Source organism: Harpia harpyja, chromosome 5, assembly GCF_026419915.1.
Source record: "Harpia harpyja isolate bHarHar1 chromosome 5, bHarHar1 primary haplotype, whole genome shotgun sequence".
Taxonomy (NCBI): Eukaryota; Metazoa; Chordata; class Aves; order Accipitriformes; family Accipitridae; genus Harpia; species Harpia harpyja.
Window position 1 is genome coordinate 36,251,074 of NC_068944.1, and position 26,969 is coordinate 36,278,042.

Here is a 26,969-nt window from a genome sequence, read left to right on the forward strand (position 1 = left end):
ATTCTATCAGGGCTTTAGCTTTCCTAACCTGATCCCTGGCTGCTTGGACAATTTCTCTGTGTTCCTCCCAGGCTACCTGTCCTTGCTTCCACCCTCAGCAGGCTTCATGTTTGTGTTTGATTTTGCCCAGGGGCTCCTTGTTCATCCATGCAGGCCTCCTGGTGTTTTTGCCTGATGTCCTCTTTGTTGGGATGCATCGCTCCTGATCTTGGAGGAGGTGATCCTTGACTATTAACCATCTTTCTTGGGCCCTTCTTCCCCCAGGGCTTTACCCATGGTACTCTACCAAGCAGATCCCTGAAGTGACCAAATTCTGCTCTCCTGAAGACCAGGGTAGCAAGCTTGCTCTGCACCTTCCTCACTGCCCTAAGGATCTTGAACTCCACCATTTCATGGTCACTGCAGCCAAGGCTGCCCTTGAGCATCACATTCCCCACCAGCCCCTCCTTGTTGGTGAGAACAAGGTCCAGCATAGCACCTCTCCTTGTTGGCTCCTATTGCCTGAAATACTACAAAGAGAATAGAATTGCTGCTATCATTGTATTCACAATGATATTATTAAGGTTAATAAGTGCTGGCAATCTCTCACATAAGCAGGGTCTGTATGAGGTCCATCCCCTTCAGAGCTTATCACAGAATTTGGTGCAAATTGGTTGACTCCTCAGAAGGAGTTTCAGTCAACCAAGTGAACTGTAAATGATGATTCAAGTGTTTTGTAAAATACTTGCTCAGAAGGGCATGAGGTTGGCATGTGTCAGAAGACCTCTCTAATAGACAGTCCCTAAGAAGATCAATATATCTGATGTTTGTGATACCTAGATTCCTTTACCTCAATGAGATATTTCTGTTTCCATGCCCTTGTTTGTTACCTCTGCAGGAGTTTAGGTCTTATTAATGTTCTGTACATGGCTGACGTAAGCTACATCAGAATGGCAGCTTCATACCCCCAAACTGTTATGTCTTAAATTTTACAACTTTGAATTTCCACCCATGTCCAAACTCTGTCATATCAAGCTGAAGAATTTACAGGGAGAAAGGAACTTTGCAAAGCAATTTTTAATATTTTTAATAAACAGATATTTGAATCTCCACAATGCTTTGACTGTGTGCTTTGGTTGAGGATTAGAGGTCTGATGATTTTGTCAATGCTCTGTTGCAGAGGCCAGCAAAGATTAGCCTCAAGCTGCTACTTTTGCTGCAACACTGTTGTTCAGTGCTCACCAGCAGCAGCGTGCCTTGAGAAGCAGGACTGGCCAGCTGAAGGACTATTGTGCTAACTCAGGTGTATGGTTGCTAGGACTCTAGAAAGTTTGTTCAGGGCAGGGTAGACTTATCCCAAAATGCATCAGTCTTCCATCTCTGTGGGTCCTTGTCATTTAGGAAGTTTGAGCACCTGCAACATCCAATTACAGTGTAGCGGAGGAATGTCTTTATTACATTTACTACCTTCTTCAGTAGATTTACAACATATTTGCTGAGCAGCTTGTTGCTATTCCTCCCTTATTCTGTCTGCACAACTTCCGCTAGTGGCAACAGAAATTGCATGATTATATGAGAGACTAGGTAACTGTAAGTGACATCACATTATCCTTGAGCAAAACCACTAGCTTTACAAAGTTAGCTGGGAGAATTACAATTGATAATTTTTGATCTGTCAATTGAGTTATGGAAAAATAGCAACTAACCCAAAATGAACAGAAAATTTTAGAGAAAATACAGAATTTTGGACTTGTGTCTTCTTCTGAGCATCTCAAAATTTATGAAGAGAGCTTTGCAGTGTCCCTGTGAAAGACATGTAATTGTTGTCCTTGTTGTATAGTTAAGAAAGAGAAACAAAGAGGGCTTGTGAATTATGTAATGTTTCTCAGGAAGCCTAAAGCAGACCCAGGAATAGAATCTAGTTGCCTGATTTCCAGAGTGATGCTTTAGTCCTGGGACCCATCCTTACTTTTTTGCATGGCCACTTATTGCAGTTGTGTTTCCGTATAAAATGGAATGTTACTTTTACAGCCATGGTGCCGTAATAGAGAACTTACAGAAACAGTTAATCCTGACACCAATGCACATAAAGATAGAAGACAAAGAGAAAAGTGGGCCATAGCAGACTGATAATGGTAGGAATAGTTAATAAGGCTCTGCTGATGGTAACTCTATGGACTGCAAAATATATTTTTTCATGCAGCAATGACTGAAAGTACTTCTGCTTGTTAAAGTATTTGTCTAGAAATAGAGATTTACATTATAATACTGCAAACTGGATTCTGTCAAGAGATCTAGAACCAGACTGAATTGTTTGAGCCCTTTAGTCACTTTAAATAATATGGTACTGAAGTAAATAAAATTACGTTTGCAGACTACTCCATATGCTTTTGCTTGATTGCTCTGTGATTTGTTGTATATTAAGGCTTCATTTTCTAAAAAAATCCATTACTCCAGGTTACATTAGCTGCACATTTAGCTTGCATGTTCAGTGTAAGAAGGATTGCTAAAAGACAACATTATAATTTCTTATTAAAAACTGTTTGGTTTTCTTTTTTTTTTTTTTTTGGCCATTACAGATTAATTTCAGAGATCTTGGGCAGCTATATAAAATCCGCATTGGCCACGACAACACTGGAAATGATCCCAGTTGGTACCTGGAAGAAGTCAGACTTGAAAGAGTAGTCCCTCTTTCTGATGAAGAGATTTGTCTCCCCATGGAGTGCTGGCTTGCAGAAGACAAGGGTGAAGGTGATACCTGGAGGGAAGTGGCAATAAGAAACCCCACAAAGGAGCTTTTGCCATGTACGTGCTCAGTATTTTAGATCATGTGTTCACTAGCCATATCCTGTGAGTATATGACAGCTTTTCATGCTTCTTCCAGGGCAGACTGCCCAAAAGCCAGCATAACCATGAAACAATCCTTTCCAGATACTTTCTAGTTCCCCAGAAGTGGAAAGTGATCATTTTACCCCACTCCTTTCCTCCACAAAATCAGAATAATAGCTGTGGCCAGGGCATCTTACCCCTATAAAATTCTTGGTCTCTCAGAGTGCCCCTAAATCACCGGCAAGTACTGCTCCTTAGAGCAACACATCAGGCAGGAAATCAAGGCGTTATCGAGGTATGTAGTCATGTGACATCCAGCTCCTTTTAGCAAGTTTGATACCATCCTTTCTTGTGCTGCATAAAATATTTACCAGAAATCCATGATCTGAATCATCACACACAGGTTTTCCAAATCAGACTCAAGTCACAAGCATTCATACAGAAGTTGTTAGCTGCAGGGTGGCACTTTGGTACTTCAAAGTTTACCACAGCTTTGACACACTTTGTTCTCTTCAAGCGAAATGGGAAATAGCCCATCATATAAAGTTATTATTTAAAAATTCCTGGGCCTCTACAAAGGAATAAGGAGCCAGTATAATCATTTAACATGATGGGATTTTTTAATAGAATTCTCTTTACATTAACAGAATGACAATGATGCAGCTGATGATAGACAATAGTGTCTCACAGTCTTACATAGATAGGTGCTATCATTCAGGCAAACTGTATTCAAACTGAAGCAGTGAATATTGCAAGGAATCAGTGATTCAACATAAAAAAGGGTCATCATGCATTTAGTGACAATCAAATAATTTCAGAAGAAAATATCAAACAAGTGAAAAACCTCAAATGAAAAGAATGTAATTCTCTGAAAAAACGTCAAGACTGGTGATGTGTGAATGTTTTCCATGGGTTTTAAGGCCAAAGGGGACTACTGATCTCTGTTACAGAGGCCAGAAAATGCTGAGAAACACACGTGCCAGCTCACATTTGCCCTCTCCTCTCCTCTTTTATTTTTTTTTTTTCTTAATTATTCTGCAGAGTATTTAGTGACTTCAATAAGAGATTTCAAAACCTGGGACTGAGCGTGATCAACCAGGCCCTATAATCATTAATGTATACCAGACTACCATATGCCACCTCTTACAGTGATGTAAATACGGTATACTGGTGCAATAGAAAAATAGTGCAGAAGCCAATTAGTTGTATGAACAATTAATTCAACATCAATAACTCAAATCTGCAATATGCAGTCTGAAATACCCATTCATAGAAAAGTACTAATATTCTGGTAGGTGGAGTCCATTTACATACTTGTATGTGAAAAGTCAAGTCAGTTCTATCAAAGGCTGGGAATATGTTTAAAACAGCACATATATTTACTCTTTAATCATTATATTACTGCACCTTTCCTTGCTTTTGCAGGAACATTATCTTTATTAAAATATGTGTCTCAAGTTTGTAAGAAAAGATACATTAGAAAGAATTCGGAAATTTCCCAAAATTGTAAGTTTTATAAATTAATTATTGATTTTAGGCACATTTAAATTGAACATCAATATAAACTCAGCATGACCTCCCAAGGATTTCCTATTTAGTTTCTCAAGAACAAGCAAATTAAACACTATCCATTTGCATTTCCCATTTAAAAGCTAATTGCTTACAAATACCAGACAAACCACATCAAGTCACTTTCTCCAGCAGAACAAATGATGTACTACTTATTACTTAATGATAATATCTGATATGATTTAGTAATTTGTATCCTGTACTTTTAATTCAATCTGGTATCTTCTAGTGCTACGAAATTTGCTTAACTATAAAAGTGATGTGCTGGAAACTTTAAACAAAATGAACAAATATAAACTGATCTCAGAAGACATTGGTTTTTTTATTGCTGTTCTTTAACACTTACTTTATTACACAACTTCTTTCTTAGAAGAAAGGGTAATTTTTTCCTTATCCTTTTTTCTCCCTTTCTCCAGCCGAACTCTACTATGTACCCAATATGGACCCAAAACTTTGGAGCTTATTATTGGTTCCTTGTCTTTCCTTTTTCTAGCTTCATTTCTTAATGTCCTAAGTTATTTCCTGATTCTGTCAGCTTTTCTTTACCTTCTTCTCTGAAATCACTTTTTTTTCATCCAAATTTCTCACCTTGGTAAATCCCCTTACTTTTTCCGGCTGTCCCTCAGCCAATTCAAAAACTGACACTAATCTGGTCTCCTATTCAAGTGATGCTTTCATTTCTTTCTCAGTATCTCCATCATACCAGTCTCAACTTCCATATGTAACTCAGGTTTCTTATGCCTCCAATGTATGTTTGCCTTTGTCTTCCCTTCTTTTCTTATTTTTTTTCCCCATTGCCAAGGCTTCTAGGTCCGTGGCTTCTTTTTCTCTTCATACTCCATCTTCTCTTTTGCTTTTCCAGCCCTGGAGATTTAAAAAACTTCACCTGATCTGTCTTTGAAGTTGTCCCTGAATTGAGCATGCTGTTGAACCGAATGATCCCTGGAGGTCTGCTCCAGCCTGTTTTTTTCTGTGATTCTTCCACCCAGTCTCACTTTTTTTCTGGCAGTTCCAGATATTTTTAGTTTACCAAACTTTATAAGTATTGGGTTGTTTATTTGTTGCTGTTCTGATATAGTTTCATCCCCTAGTTACGTTGTGAAGCACAAAATAAAAAAAAAAATTGTTTAAGTATTTTCTAAGTGATAGGTATTGGAAATTAGTGATCACGTCCTGAACTGGGTAAATCTTAAGTGTCATTCAATGAAAATAACATAGAAGCTTTATTCTGAATGCTTTTGACTTAGCTTTATAACATCATGACAACACAGGAGTGTTAGGGGAATCAGACCAGATCTGGCAGCTCAATCTAGCGAGGCTGCCGCAGCTGCATGGCCCCAGGTCCAACCAGTGGCGAGGCTGAGTACATGTTCCCAGGCAGCACACACAGGGAGACCACACGTATATACCACATATATATACCTGTCTATACATGGCCAGCTGCACAGGTAACCCAAGCACACAGAGCAGTCGCCCACACACAGACAGCACCAGCAGCTTCATCCCTCTCCCCTCTTTGGCTGAGCAGGGTGGATGTCCACAATAGGAGGGAATATATACATCTATGCATATGTACAAGGTGGATGCTTCCGGCAGCTAGGCTCACACACTCTGTCTGCTCAGCAGCTGCCCCGGATGCCAGTGTCCCCAGTTGCTGGCATCTGGACGTATGAGCCCCTGAGGCTGCAGCCCCGCTCCAGCTGCTGGTACAGACCACCTCACACACACACGCATGAACACACAGATCTGTCTCGCCCTTAGAGACACACATACACCCCAGCAGGTCTCACCCATAGAGACACCCTTACCCCATGGCGTCTCTGGCAGCTAGCTGGGACTCCCATGGTCCCTCCAACAGTCAGCTGCTCACGTGGTCTTGCATTTAGAGACATGGGTCTCTGACCCCTGGTCCCACTCCACTTGCTGACACTTAATTTCACTCCCTTCAGTCTCTCCAGTTGCTGTGATGCAGGACCCCAGCTGGGTCCCAGTCCAGTTGCTGGCACTCAGACCCCATACCCACACATGCAGACGTAGACAGAGAACAGAGAGCCCTTGACCCAGTAAAAGAGTTAGAAAGCAAATTAATATGAAGGTGGGACAGACTGCACTGATCAGGTGCAGGACACAGCCAACCATACTAACCAGACCTTTTGATCCCCTGATCTCTCTATTTTCCCAGACTTGTTCCTCCCCAAATCACCTAGATCCATCTCTTTCCCTGCCTTTGGTTTGTCCCCTAAATGTCCCATAATAAGTCCTGTGCAATCCCCAAATGCTGTCCCATATTGCATTCCACACCCCTATGCAGCAAAACCCAGCACTCTGAAAGATACTCCAGAATTGACACATTGTGATGGGTTTCATGCCTGGACACTGGGACTGAGACTCTCCTGGGACAGTTCTGCAGGGCTGGGAGAGGGTGTCCCTTCCTCTGAGTCCTTGATATGGGTTCCCACCTGCCCCTGTGCTTGTGGAGATGGGCTGATGGCTCCTGTGATGGGCCTGGGAGAAGCCAGAGCAGGGTGTTAGTTGGACTGCCAATATCTGTCTGTGCTCCTTTGTGAGTGTGCAGAAGACCTTTATCACACATCCTAACATGGATTGTCTTCAGATATGGCTGAAGTTTTGATCTAAAGGGGTCTATGGTACAAGAAGTGTTGAATTTTCTTACTGTTCTGTTTATGTGAACATAAACTTCAAATGAGAATATAAATGGGGAATTCTGCCCTGTTGGTGTTCACATAATCGAAGGAATAACTGTACTGAATTGAGATAAAAGACAAATATTGAGGCTGAGGCAGGAAAAATTCCAGCTCAAAAGATTTAGCTTTCTTTTCCACTTGGAGAAATGTGCAGGCAAATACAGAAAGGTTAGAATGTGCCCACTGACTGAAATAGTGCAAAAGATGACCAAAGCAAATAGTAATGACTAAAGCACTATCTCTACAAAATTTGTATCCCTGTTTAATCACTCAAGAGGCACCAACTACGTAGCTAAAAAGTCAGGCTTCTCTTCCCTGTTGTAAAATTGATTAGTAAGTGTGTTTTTTCAAAGCTAACAATTTTCTTATATGTTATGAAGAATATTCCTGTATATTTTTTAGAATATTGCTCTAAATAGCAATAGTGGAGATTAGAAAGCCTGAGAACTGTAATTCTGATTGAAATGTCTTCACCTGATAGTCATTTTGTATTTATGTCTTCTCAAATAATATATGCACCACTTCTGAGGAAGATAGTCCCTCTCAACCACTATCAGCCATTAAGAAACTGTTCCCTTTTAGCCCTAATGCTGCACCAATCTGTACCTCTACCCTTCCATCATGGCAAAATGCCAAACACTTTTTCTGCAACCCAGGTAGTAAATACCAAGTGATAAAACCACGTGACAGAGATTCAACCTTGCTGTTTAACAAATCAAGCCAAAATGACTATTTCATTCAAGTGGGCATGTCATATGGAAGAAAGGCAGAACCTGGAGCAGTACTGTGTAATACTGTTCTAATATCTTGGATCGCTATCATTAAGGGAGGACCGAATAGAAACAGTTTGACAGTTTTAATGTTGTGTATCATTTACCATCTCTCTAGGTTTTGTGTTCTTTGGCCATTTTGTCTGTTTACACTAGCAGCCTGATGGGAGTGGATTTGCGCAATGAGGGGGTTGGTGCTAAAAATCCAATGAGCTAAGGGTCCAATGTCCTCATCATGTGTGTTTAGGGGGAAAGTTACTCTGGGCTTGTTCTGGTCTTTTCCCACAGACTGACTGCCAATTTGTGGCAAGATTGTTATCACTGTGTTCCTGGAACATATCCTCTGGTTTAATTTCATCCAAAAAGAATCTAGTTTTTACTCTAAAACAACTCCATGCTGCAAACTGAAAAGAATTAAGGAGGGCCAACCAGGGGATTCAGTTTCTTGATTCAAACTAATGTGCTGTTGTAGGCACACCAGTGTCATTAGGCTCAGATAGCTGTAATGCAGAGGAAGCTTACCTAATGTACTTTGAGTAATAAGTGATAAGTATATTTATCTTGAATTCATCTGCTCTTAACTAGAATTCTAAAATAATGACTGTACTTTTCTTTTAGCAGAATTACTTTGAAAAGAACTGACAATAGGACAGTAGCTTATACTAAGTCAGCAGAAAAAGACCAATATTTCTGCAGTGAAAACTTTCATTATCTTATTCTTACCAATAGATTTTTCTTTAATTCTATTAGCATTATTTTCTTCTTCTCCCAAAACATATCAAAATATTAATTTAGTCTTTAATGCAAGGCAACCTGCGATGCTTGCTTACCATTTATATTTTCCAAAGGAAAATGTCATAAGTAACAGAATTCTGAATCTTACTTCTTCAGAAGGAAACGAGAATTATATACTGTGATTGCAGATTGGGGCCCAACTAACTTAGCATTGGTGAATGATCAGGAATATACCAACCTTCTATATTGGAAACCCTGATTCAGGTGCCCAGAATAAGAAGTCTGGAAAAAAGGTTCTCTAACTTGCATTCTGTTGCCCTTAGTATGCCCTTAGGTTACCTTTTCTTCACAACCATAGAAACAAAACTTCCTTTCTCTCTCCCCTTTATTCCAGGTAATTCATGTTCTCATGTTATCAATAGATGCTAGAAGCTGGAGGTGGGACTTAAAAAAACACCTGAAGCCTCTTGATAACATCTCAAATGGTAGCAGTAGCAGCATTTTTATGGACTGAGCAAGTATAAATTTGCTACTTGTACACTTGACTGCTCAGTGACTCCTATAGTATTTTTTATATATTTTGATATGTCATTTTTTATCATAGTTATTATGCTGCTTTAATGTCTGTCTCTCATGGAGCCTTTTAGAAGCTCCCCAGCTCTGCCTGAAAACATTTTACCTCCCTTTTTTCCAACAGTTTCATCCATGCATTCATGTCACAGAGTTTTCTGTTTGGTTATAGAGCTTATCTAAAGTTACCCTGTTAGCAGTTTGAAGATTTCAATCACTTACTTTCTGAAAGGTCATTTTCTTTTTTAGTGAGTGCTAGCTGAGATTTGTTTCCTGCTATTCTGTATTAATTAATCCTCTTATATCCTTTATCAAAGTTATTGTGTTTTTCAAGATGTTTCTTCTGTTACTTTGATGTGCCCCACATTAGACAGATGCCTAGACGTGAGTCTAACAGGTCCCTCATAATGCTGAAATGGTATTTCCCAACTTCTGTTGAGTGGTTGGTTTTATGATATAATTTTCAGCTTTTTCTTTCCTTTTTTTGCCTATGGGCCTACCTCTCTGCTTTGTCACCCCTGTTTTCAGCTGGTGTAGTTTCACTAAGTCAGTGTATAGTAAAATGAAATTACTGCTACAGAATAGAGGATTGGGCCATAGAGTTCTAATTCTCAGAGTTTTGGGATGGCTTTTTCTTACTGCAGTGAAGCAGGTCTCCATTTCAGATGTGGCAGCAATGGGGGTCTTAGAGTAGGTCAGTTTCTCAAAGGAAATTAAACCACCGTCCCAGAGGCTGAACATATTTTCTACAGTCTACACAAAACCCCCTGTGTTTTGTGAACAATATACAGAAAGCTACAAACAGGCAAATTTCACATAGGGTGAGCCTTGCTGTCTCAGCAATACATTCAACTGGTAGGTTTGTTCTCCAGATTTGGTTGTATCTGCCCCCGTGCTCATCAAACTACTGGTGCACCTTGTCTTACCTGTTACAGAGTGGCATCATCCTTCTTGTTCTTATATTTAAGCAATCTGTAGCTCAGGAGCCATTAACACTAGCACCTTTTGTAACTCTTCTGCAATCTAGCGGAACTGCTTGACAAAGTTTGAAAAAAATTGCATCCACTCAAGCTGGTCTGTGCCTAGGTTTCCATTTGTACAGAAAAGCCTTAACCGTCACAATCTATTTAGTGGATGTTTATATGAATGTCCAAGCATTTCTCCATAGCGACATGTTCTAAGTAGGCATACACAGTGTGTTTTGGAGAATATTTTTGTTGCTTAATTTTTTGTGTATTTCCTATAAAATGCATTGTAACATATACTCAGGTTAAGGGAAATGAACATTCCATTTATTATCCTAATACAGCAGCCCGTATTGTTAATTTGTACAAAAATTTAAAGCACAAACTGGTCTTTTTGTTAAGAAGGTTCCTTTATAAATAATGCAGATTGTGTAGCCTAAATAAATGCCAGACCTACTGTTTTCCAGATGGTGAGAGATGTATAGACACAAGGAGCTACGGAAAATATTTTGCAGTTCTTTACATTTCAACATGTGCATGTTTTCTAATTCAGACTGATTTATTTAGGCTTGTAGCAATAGAAAGCTGTATTTGATTAGATCATTATCATCTCTCTAGTTACCACAGAGATGCACAGTGCTACAAAAGCAACTGTAATTTATTTATCTGTTAATATCTTTGTGTTGTGTTATAATTATCTCTTCTTCTGTTCTGGTGTGTCCTGTACTTAATCCATTTGGTTTGGTCTCCCTCCAGAAATAAAAGAGCTTGTTGGTGTTTTCTTCTCGTAATCATTTATTGTTAAAGGGCTTCTTAAAAAAAGCCTTGAATATACTTCAAAATTGTGCTTATAGTAACTTAAATGTTGCAGTTTTGATCATGGAAAGTACTTGTAGGTGTAGGTAATACAGATACCAATACCAGTCATAACATAAACAGTCTATACCCTTTCCTTAGCTCCCACAGATGTTTTGCTTTTTCAAAACTGAGCATGTAAGTAAGAATGTAAAAGCATGGGGGAGACTTCATGTTGATATGTCTCTGCTTTTACTAATCTGCAGCATCTTGCTCCATGAGTAGTTCAGCCCTATTATTCAAATGGCTGGTCACAGATTAATATAATAGTTAGCTTGTCTTTTGGAAATATGCCCCCTCTCCTTCATTTTGCCCCTTCATGATCAGCGTGACTCTTTGCTTTGTTGCACGTTTCCTTTCATAGTTGGCTGTCACTCCTCATCATCTGTCCTTTGGCCAGTTTCTTGTTTGTTTTATATTCTCCTGCTGCTAATCTGCACACAGTTATGATTATACTAAGAGTTATGATATAAAATGTCGTTTGGATATATTGCTCAATTATGCTAATTATCAGGTCCATTTGTCTTTGTTACTTGCCATTCATAACTACCATTTGTTTTAACATGACGTTTTTATGTTAAAAACCTTGAAACTAGGTTTCAAGGCTCTGCCAGATTTTTGAAGGTGTGTGTGTATTATTGAGATCAATTATATGTCACGGGCTGTGTTGGTACACTAATGCATGGGTGTGAGAGCTCAATGAATGCTTGGAGTTACAGAAAATAATAAAACTGATCAAGGGACACCACTCCTATTTTGACTCACAGTTGTAATAGTGATAAAGAGTTGGAGACGCTGTCTTTGCCATTTTAGGATAATTTTATACAGAATAAAAAAAAAAATCCTAATTTGGTTAAGCATACAGTCTATCCATCAACATTTCTTTCCTATCTTTTAATATATGTGGGTCTATTTTTTTCCCTTAAGTATCGGCAGTATTATTTTACTACTTGTTTAGCTTCTCCACTGGGAATCAGAAATAGCTATTCTTCAATGATGGTGGATGACATGATGTTTGAGTTTTATAATCTGCCTTGGGGTCCAGTGAATTAAAAATTTATGGAAATGTCAGATTCTACTAACTATTTGGTGGTTTAAGACTAATAGTATTTTAGTTAGTTTCTGTAGAATATTGTCCAGTTTCAAGCATTTTGTTATCATTTTCTGTTTTCATCTTAGTTCCTTCTTAAAAGTAGTGTTTAATTGTGTTTGGTAGGGCTTCTACTACCTTTCTTCACTCCCAAGAACTATTAAAATTACCCATTAGTGAAAGAGTAATTTCCTCTGTGATCCACTACATGGCAGCAGAAATGGCCAGCTGTGATTAGAATAGAAAAACACTGCATGGAAAAATTGCCATTAAGATGTAAACAGGAAATTTTTTTTAAAAAGTTGTAATAAGAAAAACTGAAATTAAATACAGTAGTATGTGATTACTACAAATAATTTTTTTTAAAAGAAGTTTGCATATCTGGATAATTATAAAAATATTAGCATGGTGCAAAATATGTTAATACTGTAACTCTGAATTATATTCCAGAATTCTTTGAAGATAAGTGTATATTTTTTGTGTGTAGGACTTCGGTTTAGACTAGAAGGAGAGGCATTAAAAAGTTGCAAATATATTTTAACTGAGAGCTGTTTTTAAAAGTGTTAACATCCACTAGTGATAAAGGTTGAAAGCCTCAAAAGCAAGTTGAGTGTCTGCTTTTTATAGATGAGGGAGCCCATTCATCTTCTTGCCCACATTTGTATGTGAGGTGAAAATCTAAAACCCCTAGGATTCATGATTGCTATTCTCCTTTTAAGATGAAATGAAGGTTAACCACCCAGAAAATTCTGGTTTGCACAAATCTGGAGGTTGAAAATGCCTTGGTATCAGTGAAATATAGCTATTGTTTGAGACCATGACTAGGCAGGTTAGGTGGTCTCCAGATAACTTGCCAAGAAAGACTTTGCGAATTAGGTCTTGAAATCATGAATAGTCAACAGGGAGTGAGAGAAAAAAATGGAGCACTAGGGAAGACTTGCTTGATGGGCTGCTTTGCTGAGCAATGCACAGCTATACTCAGCATAATGTGTTTTTTTAAGTTTGGTATTTCTATAGTTTTGTGCAGAGAATTACAAGATCTGAACCTGGCAGTGACAAATGCATGGATAGCTGTTGCTACTTCCAACCTTGGAAGTCAGTACAGTCTTCTGGCAAAATTTAGATGGGAAAGCTTTTGAATCATGTGCAAACTACAAGGATAATCTCAAGCTTTTTCTTCTTCTAGTGTTGGTGTATGAGGTCCATGTATATACGGGTGCTAAACCTGGTGCTGAAACAGATTCTAATGTTTATATCAACCTCATTGGGACAAGAGGAGATGCTGGCAGAAGGAAGCTCCATAGATCTAAGAATAACAACATAAAATTTCGACATGGACAGGTGAAGTAAAAATGATGCTACTTCTGATCAATAAGAGCAAATTATGGCTAGCAAACTGTTTCTTCAAGTATAAATATCTTCTTATTTACAAGCAGTTTACGATTTTCTCACTTATTTTCTTTATTCAAAATTAGAGAATTACATCATAGGAATAATTTTTATCTGCTGGATCAGTCACTTACTGAGAGCATTGGATAGTAAAATTTGAGTACTCTTGGTTATTTATATTGCACATACAGATAAAATGGTAACATTTTTGTTCTCCTGAACAGATCACTTTAAATTTTAGAATCAAGCTCTAAATCCTTATTCCCAAGTATATTTTCCAGTCTTGGTGAGGCAGATAGGGCTAGAAAATGTAATACAGAGATGACCAAATAATTATTTGCAACCGATCACTGTGTCATGCCAAAGAAATCAAGTGCTGTTTCTGTGTAGTAATTTTAAGGTGTTATTCACCTTAGAAAGCTTTGAAAAATCCTCACTGACTGGCCAGGACCAATATAAGACACCTATATTCATTCTGCAGGAATAAAAAAGAGAAAAAATAAGCTATTCTATACTGTTATAGTCAAAGCAATAGATGTGTTCAAGACCTTTATCGTTTTCCTTGTATGGTTCCACAGATGGATATTTTCTGCATAAAGGCTGTCTCACTGGGAGACTTGGAGAAAGTTCTGATTAGCCATGATGGAGCTGGTCCAGGTAGGATTTAACTTCCTAGAGACCAATCTGTTTTCAAGTCCCTTTTAAACACAATGCACTTTATTTATATTGCATCCTTCATAAAAATGTGACAGAAGGTCTTGCAGTGATAAAAAGTCTTCCCACAGACGGACCACTGTGATGGGATGGTGAAAGACAGTGGTAATGGGCAGCAAAAAAGACATGAGTTTAATGTCAAATACTGTCATTCCACTTTTTGTTTTCAAGTTTATTTATAAGAAAGCACTATTTATTTGCATATAGAAAACTCATGAAAGCGTTGCTCACATAGGTAAAATAATCCTTCATTAGAAAAAGACTGAAGACTGGCCAGAATAGAATTAAAGGTATTCAACACCTGCTTTACTACCGAACAAATTTTGAGTAGCTATAGCATAATGTCCTTGCTGCTTTGGGCAATGGTAGATTTGGTTATTTATTTAATCTACGCAAGTCAATGTGGAGCTGCTCCAGTGAGTGACATTGCATTCTGCTTGTAGGTTTTTCAGAATAGAGAATTTTGTGATGAGACAAAATCTTTTCTTGAGGTGTGCATCTCTGGAATGAAATAAATTAAGAGAAAGCTAGCATTTAAAAGCTCTGAGGATGTAAATACAGCAAGTATGTTTGCAGATTAGTAGCTAGGAAGAAGCTAAGTGAAAAGAAGGATTTTTAAAGCAGTTCAGGGCCACTCTGATACCAGATTATAACAGCAGTTTTATCCTTATCTGTTCTGAAATGGCCTCAAGCAACACCCATCTTGCTGACTGTACTGTCTAAGGCTCTGAGCAGACTTGTGACTGTTACAGAAGTAGCCTTGTTAGTGCAGCCTTGGTATGGGGTGTAAACTTGAGTCTAGTATCTTTGTAGTTCTCTAGAGTTTGCTGCCTTCAGCAATATGGATGATTGTACACCTGAGAGTTTCACATCCTAGTAGGCCAAGACATAACACAGAAGGCAGTGTGGTGGAGCCTACCTTCACACTATGCCCCAGGTCACCATACCATACTCTCTTCCCTTAGCGCTCCTTTAATAGGCAGAAAAGTCTTCTCGCAGGATCAGCATTACAAATCTAAAACCAGACTCAGCTATCTTAAGATGTTCTTTGACAACGGAGTTCAAAATCTGTGTTTTTGGAGGATTGTCTGAACAGGACAATGGATTGAATTCTGTCTATAACAAAATTTATGCCTCAGTAATTAAGATTATTGTTCATTGTACTCAGATAGATCTCACAGACTTCTTTTGAACTGAGGTGACCAGAGGGGTTGAGAGCTGGAAAAGGATGATGAGTCAGGAGAGAGGTCATCTAGAGACCCAGTCTTTTAGGGGTTGAGAGGGAGGAAAGAGGGTTCCTTTAGAGGTGGGGCTGCCCTTTTTTCTAATCATATCACTTGTCTGAGTGATAGGGCAGAAGGTCTTTAGTCTTGATTTGGAGACTGTCTTGAAAGGATTGTGGAACATATACTTTCTCTGGGGGTCCTAGACTGCAGGGCATAGATCTTCTCCCACAGCCACTGTGAATGAGGAAAGAAAATGAATTTTGTCATAGACAGCAAGGTTTTGGGATTGGTCAGGTGTGAGTCACTAGATGATGTGTCTTATCTGCTGAAAGAACCTTCTCTTCCATAGAAGCTTTCCATGCATACCTGTACATTTACACAAGCAGCTCCTTTCATCTTATTTGGCCTGTTTCAAAGTGACCTGCTTGATTGCTGGTGAATCTTGGCCAGGCTAGTAGGCTCTTTCCAATGAAAGAGCATATGATGTATAGAAGGGTGAGAGAAGAAGCTTGCAGAGGGTCCTAATGTGCCCTGGGCCTGAAGTCTTGTAGGGAAAATGCCATTCTGCTCCGTGCACTGCCTGGGCAAGCCCTCCTTACGGGACAGAGACTGCTGCCTTCTAGGGACTTCCAGACTCAGATGTAGCCAGGAAGGCAGAGCGTGAGAATAAATAGGACAGTTGTCTGCTTCTGACCAAAACATCCCTCATGCTGTTTTGCTACAATGTGCTGATAAATAATGGTGTGAGTCATGCAAAACCTTGTAAGCAATATGACAAGTTGTGAGTGGTGCAGACGCAGTGAGAACAGGATATTTGAAAAGGGCTTTGCAGGAGAACTGTATCAGTTACTAGGATGGTTATTGGAAGTGATCTAAGAGATCAGCATGGATGTGGCAGTGGTTACTGCTGTTAGGGAGAAGATGAATTCAGTTGCCCAACAGAAGTGAGGCTGCACAGCTCCATGCCTGCCAGTCCAACTAGTAGCAAGGCTGAGTATGTGTTCCTGGTAGGCAAACGCACAAAAACACATTTATAAAACACATAAATGTATGCACGTGGCCAGCCACGCAGATCAACACAGGCAGCACCAATAGCCTTATCCTGTTACCCTCTCCAGCTGATCAGAATGACAGTCCATCAATGGCAAATATATACATATATATACAGTACGGATGTTTAAGGCCTCCAGTAGCTGGCCTTAGACACTCAGTCTATCCAGTCGCTGGCCTTGCATCCTTGGATCCTCAGTTTTCCCAGTTACTGGCACCTAGACATAGAAAGGCCCTCCAAGGCTGCAGCCCCACTCCATTTGCAAATGACCACAGTAGTCTTAATGATTTGTTAATTAATGCTTTTATATATGCAATCACAACTTCACTCACAGGGGACCAGAATTTCCAGCTTTCACACAGATCTCAGTTAACTGCATAAACAGATTTGTCCCAACGTCCTTGTGCCTGATCACAAGGAACCAGAGGACGTAAGCTGGGATGTGAATGGTGTTGGCAGTTCACAGACATATGCATGTACTTGCCTCCAAGCAAAACCCCCCACCCTTCTTAAAATTAAAACAGAGCAAGGTAGAGAAGAATTAACATTGTACCTCTTGTGAGAGACAGAGAATAATAAAGCTTTCATTCTGTTAATATATCTTATCTATTTAGCTGAGCTCTGTCTTAATATGACCTGTGTTTCTGCTGGAAAAAGATTATCTGGGCTTTTTTCTTTTAAATTTATTAAAAAAAAAATTGCATTATTTCACGTGATAAACTTTTGTCATTTCAACACAGGCAATGGATGGTTCCTGGATAAGATTGTCATCAAACATAAAGAAGGAAAGGAAGCTCAGGAGGTTGTATTTCCTTGTAATAGGTATGCCATTCACTGAGAAAAATAATTTGTTACACTGATGGCAACCTAAGGAAAAAATTGCAGAACAGGCATGAGCACACAACCTAGGTGTATGAGCAATGCCCCAGAGTTTTTCAAGATACAAGGGATGCAAAATTTTGCCATTGAAGACAAAGAACACAGTTGCTGTATTGGTATAGGAGGGAGTCATAGCCTAATGCAAAGAAGCCCAAACCCAAATGTTGCATAGGAGGAAAGATGCATTGATCTTTTTTTTAATCTAAATTATACAGAGACCACATGAAAATAAATAAGCTTTCAGTTCTCAATCTTTTAAGAAGTATTATGTGTAAAGATCTAGCTGCACTGATTTTGGTCAGTTTCTCTTTCTCAGTCACTGAAAATGTTATATACATCCTGGAAATCTTTGGAAAGACATTTAACTTTTCTCCTAAAGGAGAGCTACAGTATTTCCTTTCATTTAGTAATATCTACTTGTCTGCCTTACTAGGTCTAGAATTTTGCTACCATGGGCAAAATTTGAAAATGCTTGACTCTCTCAGTTCTAATAATTACTACACAGCCTATTCTTCCAAATATTCTTATTATCTGAGACAACTGCAACCTGAAATTTTAGCAGTCATTGAGTTGCGTCATATGGCTGTAACAGAAAAAAAACCATAAAATAAACCAAGAGATGAAAGTAAGGATTTATGTGTGTTATTTTTATATTAGTATATTTAATACAACAGAAATAGTTTGAATTGTAATTTAGATCCAGTTAATTATATTCTGTAGTATGTGGTTTCCAGAATTTATGAGTTTGGGTTACATGGCTGAAATAGTTTCCATGTTATTTTGGGAACTGTGCCTTAAAGTCTTGAAAATCTTTAGGGATTCAGTAAAAAAGGCTCTCCTCTAGGAATCCTACCTGTTTACAAGAAAACAGGATTTCGGTTTGCAAGGTTCTTGGAAATGACTAGCTAAGAACCATTTACTCCTCTCAGAACTACTATTCCGATGATCAGGTTTTTGGTTTAGTTTTCCTTTTTTGGCTGTTAGACTTTTTAATTGGTTTGGTGTGCATTAAAGATGGCTATTGGAAAAGAATAATTTCTTTAATTTCAAGGAGATTTTATGAGACTTCTCTAAAGGGTGGGATACTTAATAAAGACACTGGGCTCTCTATAAAACTGCCTTGTCAAAAGGAAGTTGTTAAGCTCTTACAAAAAGATTAGGGACATTATATATAGAACTGGAGGAGTTCTGTCATTGTTTGCCTGCGGTGTAAGTGTGCTGCCAATGTGTCAAAGTTTGCTTTCTATTTTTGGAAGCTGCTAGTGATCTTTTGTTTCTTAGGAGGGAATGAGGAGATAGATAGGTCACAAAAGTTAATCAAGCTATTTATTACAACAATAGTTGAAATACAGTGGAGTTTAGACTTCATGCATAAGAGATTTATTCATAGAATTTTGTTACATGCAAGAAGTGAACTATATTATGGATCCTTGAGTTTAAACAAATGCAACATCAACACAGAGCCAATAGAATAGAAGCTGATAGCGAGCATGTATTTATTTATGTTTAAATAAGTGAGATTGTTAAAGGCTGTAAAGTGTTATTATATCAGCAAGGGAGATCAACTGGAGTATGGATGTATGTTTGTAGTGAAAAGATATTGCAGGAAAGCTCCTTAAATTCATCAATATGAAAGAAAAGTAAAAAGAGAAGTTCAGTTAATTGCTGCAGATCTACAGAAGCTTTAGAAACTTCCAGACCTGCAGGCGTTATATATCATTTTAAGTACAATGAATATAACTAACCACTGCAGGTTATATAATCCCCCCAAATGTACAGTTGAGTCTCTGATCCTGTAAATACTTAGTATTTCATATAATGTACTTCATATAGTACTATATATAGCTGCCATGAAAATTCCTATTTGCCTGGAGCAGAGTAAGCCGAATTCTCCTAATATGAATAAGGCCAACCATGATGAATATATAAAAGAAAATACTGGGAAGTAGTTTCAAGGCATAATTTTATAAAAAAAGTATAAAAAATACACTATTGGAGAGAGAAGGTAATTGTCAGATTACTTGTAATATACTGATAATTTTTATTAATCTTATTATTTTTGTTTTTGTAATGAAAGATGGTTAGATGAATATCAAGATGATGGGGAAACTGAGAGGGAGCTAACTGCCAATAGTAAGTATTTTGTTAAAGAATATTTGTGTTATAACAATATAGTATATACTTAATGCCTAGTTATTGCTGAAGAACCCTTCTGAATAAGACCGTAACTTAAGAAGAAAAGTGATAATAAAGCTTGCTCACATATTTTTTTTTCCTGTTCATATTTTAGAGGATGGCAATTCAATGAAGGCATTCCTTAAAGGTAAGAGTTGTTTTCTATACTGTTGTTTTTGCTGTTTGAATTTAACCTGCAAATCAGTACTAAGTGACAAATATGTGAGCAAGTGACCTCATTGTATGTGTAAACTATCAACTGTGAAAGAAAATGAAGACAAATTCTCTAGCAATAGTCTACAGAAAGGACTAGGCCTTTACAAGTAATTGAGAAAAACATGATGGTCATAAACTGTTTCTGGTTTTCTTCATATTTCTACTATTCTGTCCTGAAAGCAGCCAGGAATTCCTCTGAGAAGAGATTCAAGTGTTGTTTTGCTTATCCCAATGTCACTGTCGTTTAATACATGGGGACAGGTCCCCTAGCAAGCATCAGCAAGCTGAAAAATGTGTTGTGAAGTGTCAGTGGAAGCATTTTCAGGTCAAAATCCATCAGGGTATTCCTGAAGTAGCCAGAAATAATGCAGGCTTAAACTCCAAATCCGTTAGTGAAGCTAAATGTAGTATATACGCATTCAGTTGACTAAATCTGCTTGAATTAATAAAAAGATTTTAATAAAAAACTACCCACCCAGCTTTCTGTTTTTATACCTATAAAGACAACCTCATCACTGTAATACGCTAGTACCTCCCAAGTGTTTAAAATTTGAGATACCATCTCTGTGTTTCTCCCTAACCAGAGAAGAGAAATAGACTGACACAAGTATCTTATGAATATTTAACTGTAAATGTGTATTCTGTGTAACTGTGTCTGGGAAGTGTATGGGAGAAACTAAATTTAAAAAAGTAACATTTACATTTTTCTCTGAAAACAGTGACTTGCCTTCTGTAGGATGAGTCCTGATCTCTCAGTCTAATTCCAGTTTCAGTGAAAATTAAATCATTTGCATTCAATCAAATTAGCCAGTTTAGCCAACAGCTTTATTGTTCCATGGCAACATAACTTTGACAAGAGGAGACTGATTAACTCAGGTAAGTAAAGGCTTTCCCACAGAGAAATTTGATTGTCACAAGAGTGACTTGGAATTGGATTCTGCATTCTGCTAAGTGCACAGTCCAGAGATGCAGCCACAGTATCTATTTCAACTTATGGTCAGGAAATAGTCTATATTTTACTACTAATCTAAGTTTTTTTTTCCAGTGCAGCTTCCTTCTTTATTATGCTATAATAAGCAGGCACAGATGCAGACTGCTGAGAGCCTGTGCATGTCAAGAGTGGTTAGACACAATATATTGATTATGAGGAGAAAGGAGTGGCTTATGCTTGATCAGTTTGTGCAACATCACTCTGTCAAGATGTCCAGGAGGACCCAAAGAGCGTGTGCTGATTTCTTAGGTTGAGATCAGAGGTTCTGAATAATGAAGGTATAAAGGAGAAGAACATTTTTAGGAAGTATTCTGCCGATTAGCTATGCATAAGCTTAGCTTGAATTGCTCTTTAGCCATCTTTTCCTGTCCCAGGGGCTGATTCCAGTGAGGAACTGAGACAGGTGAGAGATCATGCTTTTATGCTTTATATAAAAAAGATGATGAGCATGACTGATCTCAGGATTGTTCACAGTTTAATTTGTGTTGTCGTAGTGGTTATCTCATAGACCTTGCATGTGAGAAGACTGAGCTTTATAGGAGGGTAGCAATCACAAGAGGTTTGGAAAGGTGTCTTGTACTCAGTTCTGTGTCAATCTATTAATGACACAGTACCAGGGTTAGAGCTGATAAGAGACAATTCCAGAGATGAAGAGTCTTGGAAGAAAAAGTGATTGCCTTAAATTCTCCCAGCAGCTGTAGCAGTGAAGATTTCACATGGTAGAGTAAATAGGAGTGATAAGCAGTCCCATTCACAATGGAAGTGAAAACTTTTAACATAATATACATCTACTGAATAAAAGGCAAGTAGCAGTGTTGATGTTAGGGAGCCAATCTTTTATGCATTCATGGGGTCATGTTCTATATGAGCTGCACTCTGCAAGTGGGCTTCAGGGAAAGTCATAAAAAGTTGATTGGCATGATTCGGTGTTGTTTGGTGATTTTCAGGATAAGATCAATGTGCTTAGGTCAGGTCTAAAGCAAAGGTAACAAAACAAAACACTTTATAAGTCGCTCTGAAGGTCAGAAGTCTCATTCTCTTTAGATAAGGCTAGTAACCTGTTCAACCACCTAGCCAAAGAAAAGAGTTTGAAAGTCATCATTGATAAGCAGGTTACTTGAAGGCTCCTGTTCCTTCTTCAGCCAGGCTGGCATTATGCCAGCTTTCATGAAGCATAAATCCCAGATCCGTGTGAACGCTCCTACTGGCTATGGATTCTGCCAAAATTCAGTATGCCCATATCAAGTTTTCTCAGCAACCTTTGTACATCTGTAGATTACAGAGAGGCTCTGGCAAATCAGGCATAGGAACAGATTTATTTGTATTCTCTTGACACCACCTTGTATGTCTGATGCAAGATAAAAAGCATATTGCCCTGGTAGAGAAGGCAGATAGCTCTCAGCTCTCAAATGATGAAGTTGTTCTGAGGGAGGATGGGACTTTACATCACTCTCTAAAAGTTTCCTACATTTTAGGGAAATTTTACTACTTCCTCCTTCTACTTTCTCTATTTCTTTTCCTTTTCTGCCTCAAAATGGGTGGAGTGTTGTAATAACACATAGTAAAGAATTTTCTCTCAAAGCAAGGAGACAAGACATAGTATATTCCAATGTTGTCCATGCCACAGTCGGTTAAAAGGAGCTGGGTTCCCATAATGTGATTCCTGGAGGGTCCTCTGTGGTATTGTGGGCTTTTGTGGGCAGTGAATAAAATATGGTTCAATGTCCATGAACAGAGCTCAGTTACTAGATATTTCTAGTTTGGCTCTTCTTGTGTTGTGCAAGGTTGTTGGTATTAAGGTATATAGAAAATTCATAAGAAAAGAAAAAATATGCAGTAAATTCTCCCATGACTTCTTTTGTTTTTAAATTATTCCCTACATTGCAAGTATTTGCTAATGGAGTAAGAATAACCACAGAATTCCCAAATTGTAGCAGGATTGGTCCTGCTTCTAAAAAGCAATGACAGTATATATTGCCGGGTGGAGGCTGAATTTCCTCAGAAAATAAAATAAGTAGACTGACTGCTCTGCCTCAAGGCAACACGAATTTCTACAATCTCCAGGAAGTAAGCAACCTGCTCCTACATCTAGCAAAGTGTGAATGTCATTCTAGGTCTTAAGACTAAAAAACACCAGAGGAAAAAACCTGGAATAATGTATTGTAAAACCAATGGTGTTCATATTTTAAAAAACAGAAAAAAAGCCTTCCTTTTTCAGTTTTCTGAATTATATTTACGAAACATAGACTTTATGTTTTACCTTGCCTGGTTTGCTATGTGCAGAAGTCACTGCAGGTTTGATTTTCACAGTTTTACTGCAAGCATCTTCCAGGTTCCAAACTAGTGGTTAAAAGACTTTCTGGAAGGCAATTGTTATAACTGATTCCATTTAATTGCGGAAAGTCAACAAATGACCCCTGCTTCTAAAGTATCTCTGGATACATCTTTGTAATGTGAAATCAGATCCTTGGTTATATTATTTTAGAAAAGAGGAATTCTGAGATTTTTTTCACAGAATTCTGTTTTCCCACTACCATTCATTTTAGCATTTGCCATACTGAAGTCTCAAAGAAAATGTCTATAGCTTCACACATAAGCTGAAAGTACAATAATACACTAACACACTAGTAACTCTGAAAGGAAGCTAATGCAGTTCAGTAGCATTGGGGAAAATTCTCTTTTTTAATGTGGCCACACATATGAAACACAGAAGATGACCTACTCAAGCCCAGCCATCTGATTTCCAGAACTTCAGAATATCCTGAAAAGAGATATAGAAATCGCTGAACACAATAAGTATTTGGCACCTGTCTCCTGTCTGGTATAGCCATCCTTACCAAGTAGCTGTCTAAGTGAATATAATATTAGAAAAAAGATTTTTTTTCTTTCTGACATGAGCAGGTTAAATGAATTTGCTGAACTGAGAGAAAATGCAGTCAGTCTGGGTTAGCTCAGTTACCAAATTATAGAAGCATTAAAAGTAAATGTAGGAGAACAAACAGTCGCAGATGCTAAGAGGCCTTAAATCTGTTAACCACCGATTTATTTCCTGGAAAACTCCCAACCCGTGTCTTAGCCTTTCTTCTGAAATAATAATTAAAAACACAATCATGGATATTAATTAAAATAAAAAATGCTGAAATACCTTCTCTAAACATGCTGTCTCTTTGAGTAGGAAACAGGCAGTTATGCATCCGTGTTTTCTCTTAACTTGGGGCTTCCTCTGTCCTGAAGCACAGGGATATTAAAAAAGAAAAAAACCCCTTACCTGGGAAACACAGTAATGCAAAATTATCTTAATTTCCTCTCTGCTGTGTTCCTGGGACAGCCTTCAAAATGGGGCATGGTTGGAGAGGATAAGAGGTTCAGGGCTATGTTGGGAGTCTTTGTAAAAATTTGAAGCTGCTCAGAAACCCATGGAGTGCTCAGGAAGAGCAGAAGCTCAAATGATGCTTGACTTCACCAGGCGTGACACCCTGAAGGGTACCACATGCCAAGCTGGCACAAGGAGACAAAATTCAAAGCTGGCACATATATCAAACAACAAAAGTTCCTCATTAGGCAAAGTGTGGATCTTCCACATACTACATCTGACTCATTCCTGGAAATGACCTCAAAAAAAGAGTTCAGATGGAAGGATCCTTTCAGCTAGTGTGTTACTCAGCAGACTGATGGTGAGATGTGTATTTGCCTGCTGTTTTGTAGCTGAGCCCAGAAGAGTCAGGGAACAGCCAGATGTAATGCAGAAACAGCTTCTATAACAAGGGGAAAAACAGAATTAGCTAAAGAAAACAATGTGAAAACCAGAGGAAAATTATAAATCAAGAAAACCAGATCAGGTTTTCACCCAGTCTCCATCTCCAAGCAGGCAGAGGAAAACAAAAGGTATGAAAAAAGCACATAGTACTGTAAGAAAAAGCATCACATCCAATTTATTTTTGAATTAAACTATTCTAAAATTTATTTTGTCAGCACATTGCATTGTTGGTTTACACACAGTCACAAAATAATTCTCTTTTATATTAATCCCATTAGCAAATTATCATATTATCACAATACCGGTCACAGTCTAAACACAGGCTTTTGATTTCCTTCCACTGTTAAGTTCCCTTTACCATGCAGGATAAAGTGTCTTTTCTACAAATAATTCATTTGAATTCAGGAGGAGATTTACTTTCAAGCAGGTAAGTAACTTTCTAATCTATACTGTCCATCTAAGCCACGGTATTTTTTCCACACCTGGATTCGTTTTCTGTAGCTTGTCGGTTGCATTCTGGACTTCAGACATTGTTATGATTACGGGTCACCTACCAACAAAGAATCTCTGAAAGGCCCAAGCTATGAGCTGAAGTCAGTGCAAACACCTCTTTGGAATTCCATAAATTTTGGATTCAACCCTAATGAATGATCTTATCTGACAAATGAGCAGACTGAACATGACACATGAGGTTAGAAAAATCTGAGAAATGAAGTTTAAGTTTCATTGTTTAACCAGTTGAGTATTAGCCAGCAGTTCTTACAAATGGATCACATACAAGTCTTTCAAAATGTTAGTTTTCTCTTTCATGTTACATAAGAACACTTTAAGAATGGAAATTTAATAAATTCATTACTGTAATTAAAGCAACTATTTTGTTATAAAGAATGCAAAAACCTAGGCAAAAAGTCCTTTTCCTGCTTCCTTGGTGTTAATTTCTGCTTTCATACCCAATTCAACAATCATCTTGTGTTTATCAAGTCTGATTTAAGTTAAAATTACCTTCAAGAGAAGGAATGTCTGTCTATTTTTTATTAAATGGGATGTAAGTTCATAGTAATCTTTAAATTCTTAGCTGTAATGATAACAAAGACATCCATTGCTCTCTGCCATTGATACTAAAAATGTTTAATTGATACGTTGATGCTAAAGTTGTTTTTATTTTTTTTAGCACAACAGTGGAGAGTGCAGGTTAAAACAGATGGAGATTCCCCAGAGCCACAAGAGTGTAAAAGGACCCTTGTGATTTATGGCTCAAAGGGAAAAAGTGATGAGCTTCTGCTTTCTCCACAAAACCCAGGATACATGTGCTTTCTACCCAGAGCAACAGATGAATTCATTGTAAGTCATAAATATAGAGTACTACACAGACGTTATCATGACATTCCTCTCTAGCCTATATATATATATATATGTGTATATATATATACATGGAATGTTAGTTTGACTAGTACAAATGATGTATTTATTTAGAAAGATGGAATGCTATAACTTTAGATCTTGGGTCATCTTCTACTGGTAGTCCTGTTCTACTACAGCCAGCTGCAGTGTTGAATTTTCAGTGCCTTCAGGGGTATGCACCATGGAGGAAAATTGGTCCCTTTTGTGTAATTTATTGCATTGACCAGTTCATCTTGCATTTTTTCTAATTCTCTGAAGATTCCTGAATTGCAGTTTATACAAAAGGCAATATACAATTATTTGCGAATGCAGAAGATGAAGGATTTGACAGTATTCCCAGGGGACATAAGTGGGCTTTTCTTTCCTTTATTTCAGTCTTTGTAAAGCAGTATCCACTCTCCCCCAAAATAGTTCTGTCTCTCAGGCCAGTAGGCAGAGGATTTTTCTGGCTAATCATAAATCACTGGAGAATGCATGCACGCATATCAAAGTGTGATGAACCCTGAAGCAATAGCATATATATGGCCAGTATTAAAATCAACCCTAACACAGTCCTGACCACCTGTACACCTGACATGCATCCTGCTGCTTTGAGAGGATTCATCTGAGGCATCTTTTTAATGTTCAAATTCTGTCCTAGCTTTCTGGGTTAAGTCACTGCAAATTCTGTTGATTGGCATGAAGTACAGCTTCTAGCCAGTGAGATGAGAGAAATAGCTTGCAATTCAAGGCAGTTTTATAAAGCTCAGAAATACTTTTCAATGGCTGCAATAAATGTTCTGAAAACAATGGCAAAACTACATTTAGAAAATGTTGTCAAAGCTTCATCATAATGACCTGATCCAGGCTGAATTTTTAATTTAAATAACAAGCTAAAGCAATTTAGGAACTTTATGGGGAGTAAATGAAAAGATAAATGGCACTTCTTAAAGTCAAGAAAGCAGCTGCTTATCAGAACACAGACAGCAAACACACTGAGCAACAAAAGGAGCTTCCTAAGCCATCGACATAAACTGAAGAGGTCAATAGAGGCAGAATCTATCTGTGGAGCAACCACACCAACTGGCTGAATTTTGGCATCATTGCACAAAGCAGACTTCTGC

At 38.1% G+C, this 26,969-nt stretch overlaps 1 protein-coding gene across 1 annotated transcript in view; it reads left to right on the top strand.

The window, feature by feature from the left end:
- RP1 (RP1 axonemal microtubule associated) overlaps window positions 1-26,969 on the top strand; it is a 117,939-nt gene that overhangs the window by 80,361 nt on the left and 10,609 nt on the right. The window contains exons 27-33 of the mRNA XM_052788298.1: window positions 2,559-2,784; window positions 13,254-13,408; window positions 14,035-14,113; window positions 17,188-17,269; window positions 19,404-19,459; window positions 19,617-19,649; window positions 25,637-25,806. Coding sequence (XP_052644258.1) covers window positions 2,559-2,784; window positions 13,254-13,408; window positions 14,035-14,113; window positions 17,188-17,269; window positions 19,404-19,459; window positions 19,617-19,649; window positions 25,637-25,806 — 801 coding nt within the window. The remainder of the gene's footprint in view (window positions 1-2,558; window positions 2,785-13,253; window positions 13,409-14,034; window positions 14,114-17,187; window positions 17,270-19,403; window positions 19,460-19,616; window positions 19,650-25,636; window positions 25,807-26,969) is intronic.